Below are 6,263 nucleotides of genomic sequence, written 5' to 3'. Positions count from 1 at the left end.
TTTATGTATTTGACAGACGGAGATCACAAGTAGGCAGAGAGGCAGGCGCAGAGAGAGAGGAAGGGAAGCAGGCTCCCTGCTGAGCAGAGAGCCCGATGCGGGACTCGATCCCAGGACCCTGAGATCATGACCTGAGCCGAAGGCAGCAGCTTAACCCACTGAGCCACCCAGGCGCCCCAAAAAATCACTTCTTGATTAATGATCAAGATCATTAATCTTGATTAATGATCAAGTAAGAGCTTCTCGCTGCCCTGAATCCTCTAGATTCTAGGAGATGGTGAGTGTAAAATGCCCGGCACCTAGTATGCGTCTTAGTGGAAGGTGTGCACATACTTCGAAGTTCTCCCACCTTGGAGGCTCGGCGAATAATGTTTTGATGAAATACCGATGGACTTGGGGCACCTGGGGGCCTCAGTCAGTTAAGCGTCCGACTCCGGTTTTCAGCTCAGGTCATGATCTCAGGCTTGTCCAAGCCCCTGCTTCAGGTTCTAGCTCAGTGGGGAGTCTGCTTGTCCCTCTTCCTCTCCCCACCCCCCCACGCATGCACGCTCTCTCTTTCCCTCTCTTAAATAAATAAATCTTAAAAAACAAAACACTGATAGATTTTTACAGCACCACCCCTCACAAGAGACGTTGTTAGATCTGTGCAAAGACAAAACACTTTCCTGCTAGCTTTTGGACTCCCAGATTTCGGGGTGGGGAGCTCAGATTTGTGACAGGTGAGAGGCCTCTTCAGCCTGACTTGCCCACATCTCACCAGGAGTGGGGTCAGGAGGGGCTGAACTGCCAGTGCTCGCTCTGTCAGAGGAGAGGACAGAGCTGCCCCCCCCCTCCCCTGGCCCTCCCCGAGGCTCCGAGAGGGTAGGGGCGTGCCTCTAGAGCTCCTGCTAACTGCGGGGCTTTGGGGTTCAAGGACCAGGTTAAACTGCAGCTTTCCACCGGAGGAAATAGCTGCACAGAGAAGAGGCTGTGTCCTCAGGCATCGTTCAGGTCAGGGTTTTCCCCTGTGCCTGGGTCTGAGCGGCACTGCTAGTCCCCGCGCCGCAGAGACGGGGAGGGAGCGGTGCTCACAGGGCTCCAGCCGCTCCACCCGGGGATTCACCAGGCCGGTCTTGTGGGTGTGTGCCCGTGAGATTTTCGGCCTTTTACTGTGGAAAGTTTCTGTTGTGCTTTATTTAAATTTAAAGGGTGGTTTTGTCCCTTTTTAGCCTTTAGATGAAGCCACTCTGACTGAATTAAAAACGGTTCTGAAGAGCTTCCTGAGTAAAGGCCAAGTCTTAAAATTGGAAGTTAAGGTAAGTTTCTAATTATGTCTGGTATCGTCTCCTCAGGTTGTCTGACAGTTTAATGGCTGTGGAAAGTGAAAAATTAAATCTGATGATATACTCAGTTGCTTGTACTGGAAATTTTACATTTTCGACTTAAATGATTGCAGATTCCAGGCACAGTTTGACTTCTGCTTTTCTCTAGATGTAATTGTGACACCCTGATTATGCAGCATGTAGACCTTTCAAAAGCACTTTTCATCTTTCCGTTTGATCAGTGAAATGTCAGTGCTTTTTCATGTTTCCAACCTGTGTTCTAGACTGATCCATCAATCATGGGTGGAATGATTGTCCGTATTGGAGAGAAATACGCTGATATGTCTGCGAAAACCAAGATTCAGAAGCTGAGCAGGGCCATGCGGGAGGTTTTCTGAAAGTGCTGATTTTCTGTTGGGGAAAATTCCTAAACTTGGAGCAACAATAAAATGCTTCCTGAACAGAACGTTGTGTTTTCTGTCTTTTTTGAAGTGGAAATCCGGGAGCCTTATTTTTATATCTTTATTTCAGAATCCCACTAGTTGAAAGGTGAAAGGGCCCATTGTTTGGAGATCTTAGTTTGTGTAGATTATTCTTAGGAATTTATGGAAGCTTGTATCATTACAAGAAACAGTTAAGGGGCATCTGGGTGGCTCAGTTAAGCGCCTGCCTTCGCCTCAGGTCATAATGTTATGGTCCTGGGATCAAGCCCCACATCAGGTTCCTGGCTCAGTGGGGAGCCTGCTTCTCCCTCTCCCTCTGCCTCTGCCCCCTGCTTGTGCTCTCTCTCAAATGGATAAAATCTTAACAACAACAAAAAAAAAAAACAGCTGACATTTATTGAGGCCTTTTATGCCAGACACTATTAAGTTCGTAATGTATCTTATCTTACCTTGGGTCCTTGGCCTCTGAGCCCAGAGCCAGGGGAGGGGCTGACCCTGCAGGTGGAGTTAAGACACCAGCAAACCAGGCCACTTACTGTCCTGGAGTTTCTATTGTCCATGCCCATGCCCAGTCAGAGACACTGGAAGTGGTCCTCCGGGCTGGTCGGGACATGGGCACCAACCATGCTCTCCATGCTTCTTACAGCTTCTGACCGTCGTGGACCAACGCCTGTTGTTGTGTCCTGCGTCTGTCCAGTGGATTGGGTCTGTAGAAGGTACTTCGGAGAGGGCCAGCTTGTGCTCATCTGATGGCTCTAACAAGTCCTTAAGTCCCATGGGTCTTGTTTTGACCCCAAAGTGATTCATCTGTAAGACGTGTTGTTCTATTAAGTATAAAGGCATCGATGCTTTCTGTAAAGGCTTTCAGATTCTCGCCAAAAAGATGTCTTCATTCTAGAATCTACTAGAAAAATGCCATTAATCTGCTAATAGGCATTCATTCCCTCAATGGGCAGAGGGCGGGGTGAGAGCTGGGCACTCAGCAAAAGAAGCCAGCAGAATAGCAATCCCAGCCGCTGTGCATGTCCTCAACCAAGGAATGGCCAGGATGGTTGGCCCAGAGTAGGAAATCGGGATGTTCTCTCCCGCTGGAAGCCGCAGTTATAGTGATGGCGACCCCGGTGGCTGAAAGGTTCAGCCCGCTGGCGCCGCCAGTTCTCACAGGGCTTTAGCCAACCAGCAGGCCGGAGCCGCAGATGTTAGCACCGTCCTGTTTCCACAAGCTGGGACCCAACGCAAGGTGATAAGACTTGTGCTTCTCTGAGGATGACAGTTAACCTGACAGGGTTGCCTGAAGGGATTCCTCCGAAACTTACCTGTTTCAAGTGCAGCCATCATCACACTTCGGATTAGAAGGATGTCCTGCGGGCCTAGAACCTTTACCTGGGACGAGCCAGGCACATACCACCAGAAAGTACCATAAATAAGGGGCTAGGACACCATCTACAGTAAAGCTCAGGATGTAGACTTCAGCTGCTCTGCACCCTGGGACGTTCGCCGAGTGGCTGGGAACATGTCCCGGGACCACCCAGGGAGTGTGTGTGCAAGCCTGCTCTGCTGCTCCCAACCTCGGGGACACCCCAGCTTCTCCAAGCCTCAGTCTCCTCCCCTGTTGATGGGAGCGACAACACCCACTTCCAGAGTCGCTGCGAGAGGGAAGCAAGATATCGAAGAATTTAATAGAGGGCCTCGGAGATGTCAAGATGTCAGTAAACACGAATTACTGGCTCCACCAACTCCCACTTCCCGGGATCACCTGACCCCAAGAATCCATTGATGAAACAGCACTCACCTGACTCAAGGTCACATGACAGAGTCTGTCTGGTACTGCTTGTGAACGTCTCTGGTCCTCAACGGCTTGTCCAGTGCTCCTGGTTCCTAATAGAGCGTTAGGATGACTCTTGCTCCATCGGTCCTCCAAGGAGGCCTCTCCCTGGTAAAATACCCTTGATCCTGGCATATCTCTCCCCTTCCCCCATATAGGATGCCGCATTGGAGACCACCTCACATACCTTAGAATTTATAACAACCTTGTGATACAGGCGGGATAGACATCACCCTACTTTCAAATGAGGGAAGAGATTGAGAGGCCCTGGGGTGTGCTCAGCGTCACGTGCTTGACCGACTGGTGGATCAAGTCCCCAAGCACAGGTCTTTCACCCTCCATTTTGTGCTGGTCCACCATGGCCCTGACCATACGCTGGCACGCGGCCTTCCATCGCTGGAGCCAACAGGCAAAGCAAATCTTAGTTGAGTCCCTGTGTCCCTTCCCACTTTGTCCCTAAGATGCTCCCGATTCACACCTTCACCCAGGTCAGATCTTCCCTACATTTTCCCTCCTGTTGGCCTTCTAGAAAAAAAATTCCCCAGACACCAGCTGTCTCAAGTGCCTGTTCTTGGTCACCCTCCAAGAGGGTCTGGACAGCAAACTGATTCCCTTCCTAGAGCTACCCCCAGGTGGGCAGACACAGGACGACTGCAGCTCGGAAATCCTGCAGGCATGAGGAGGCCTGGGGCCATTGTGCTGGAACCAACATGCCCTCCAGCTGGAACGACACATCCCTCCTGGCAATCATGCTTGTCTGAAACTCTGGCCAGCCAACTGCATAATCACCTAATAACTGACAAACACCCCGTTGGGGCCTTTTGGTACCTTCCCAGAAGCCAGGAGCACCCAGACTGCTGGTTGGCCCCAACTTCCGGTGACCCAACTTTTAGCTGGGCGTAGGGCCACCCAGCTAGGGACTCCATTTACTAGTGTCCCTTGCAGTGCCTGACTGAGGAATGAAGTTCCAGCAAACGAGCGAGGGGAAGAAATGATGTATGGATCTTCCTGGATTAACCTCAAGAGGAACCAGCATACAATCCTCTCAGGAGGTCCCCTTTCCTTCTGGTTATATGCAGGCGACAAGGTGGGAGCTGGAGCAACTGCACCCCAGCATAGAGCCTATGATTTCAAAGGCGGGGCCACCCTACCTGCCCAGACCTTGGACCTCTGGGTCGTTAACAAGAGGGCAAAATAAACCCCTCTTGTTGAAGCCATGGGATGTTGGGTCTAAGTGCCAGCACCTGAGTCTGTAGCCCAACCAGTACCCCAAGTTCCCTCAAAAGCCCTGTCTTCCTACATCCCAGCTCGCCTCCGGACTACAGCCAGCCCCCACAGGGCACTAGGCAAAGCACAACACATGCAAATCACTGTAAAACCACAAGCTTCTAAGACATGTGGCAGCTGAAGGACAAAATATCTTTAGGAGAATGCTCCGCTATAACACTGCCCAAATCCTTCAGATCAAACCCAACAACCTTCCTGTTGGTTAAGCACACAGCAACAAGGGAAATGACAAAATGCTTCAAATACTGCCCTATGTGATCATCAGATCATCGGTGGGTCACTCTACCCACAGATCCATGTACATTGTATTCAAGCAAGGGGATGATTATAAAGCAACTTAATGTGACTATTCGGGATTGCTTAAATAAATAAGGATATACTCAGACAATGAGATACTATGCAGTCCTTAAAAATCAAGTTGTGGAAGAATATATATATTCATAATGTAATACATATACATGTACACACACACACACACACATATATATATGACTTAAAAGAAAGCAATCAATAAAATAGTAGTGAAAAGATTTATATAAATTACATAATTGGACATTGCCTTGCATAAGGGAAGTGCTCGATGAATATTAGCTATTTAGTATAAGAGCACCTTAGGGCACCCGGGTGGCTCAGCTGGTTAGGCATCCAACTCTTGATCTCAGGGTTATGAGTTTGAGCCCTGTGTTGGGCTTGACGCTGGGCACAAAGCCTACTTTAAAAACAAAAACAAAAAGAGCATCTAGCGCACACACACACACACACACACACACACACACACACAGAGCAAGAAAATACAGGAATGGTGAGCATCAAAATGTTAACATTTATTTTCATGTGGAAGAATATCTCCATGAACTGATTTTCTTTCCTTTGTACTTTTCTGTGTTTGCTGAATTTTCAGCATTAACAATTATCTCTTCTATAATTAGTGAAAAATAAATATTCTAGAATAAACTATTTCCTTGATTGTGCTGGCTCCTAAACTGGGTTAAATAGGTATTTATTCCTTCCACCCTCCGAGCTACGCAAGAGGCACCTTATCAAGCTCAGAGAGAACTAGGTATAGTTTGGAGAAGAAATGCATTATTTTCTTTGTTTATGATGAGATTTAATTTATTTTTTAAACCTCAAGAAACCAAGGTAAGGGCACAGGATTTTTAGATTTACGAAAAATGGGGCCTCCTGGTTTAAAAAGGGTGAAGACATGCTGTTTTAGTGTACAATTTTTTTTTTAACGTGCTCTAACAATGCAACTGGTGTTCAAGTCAACCAGAGAGCTTAAAGGACTGAGTCATATTCAGAGAAATCAGTGATGAAGTCGGGAAGAATTACCTTAAAACCAGATCAGAAGAAAATGCTATAAATCATCCCCTAAAATTCAGATAACAACAAAGTTCAGTATTGGGT

General features: G+C 48.0%; 1 protein-coding gene across 2 annotated transcripts in view; it reads left to right on the top strand.

Moving 5' to 3' along the window:
* The window catches only part of LOC111155772 (ATP synthase, H+ transporting, mitochondrial F1 complex, O subunit), an 8,668-nt gene extending 6,901 nt beyond the window's left edge, over nucleotides 1–1,767 (top strand). For both annotated transcript variants that reach the window (XM_022516159.1, XM_022516160.1), the window contains exons 6-7: nucleotides 1,209–1,295; nucleotides 1,586–1,767. In XM_022516159.1, coding sequence (XP_022371867.1) covers nucleotides 1,209–1,295; nucleotides 1,586–1,699 — 201 coding nt within the window. In that variant the 3' untranslated portion in view covers nucleotides 1,700–1,767. The remainder of the gene's footprint in view (nucleotides 1–1,208; nucleotides 1,296–1,585) is intronic.
* Nucleotides 1,768–6,263: the final 4,496 nt, after the last annotated feature.

The sequence above is a fragment of the Enhydra lutris genome, unplaced genomic scaffold (genome assembly GCF_002288905.1).
Source record: "Enhydra lutris kenyoni isolate GAN:26980312 unplaced genomic scaffold, ASM228890v2 scaffoldscaffold43, whole genome shotgun sequence".
NCBI lineage: Eukaryota > Metazoa > Chordata > Mammalia > Carnivora > Mustelidae > Enhydra > Enhydra lutris.
The sequence above is the reverse complement of the archived record's forward strand: the minus strand, read 5'-3'. Positions and strand labels throughout refer to the sequence as shown.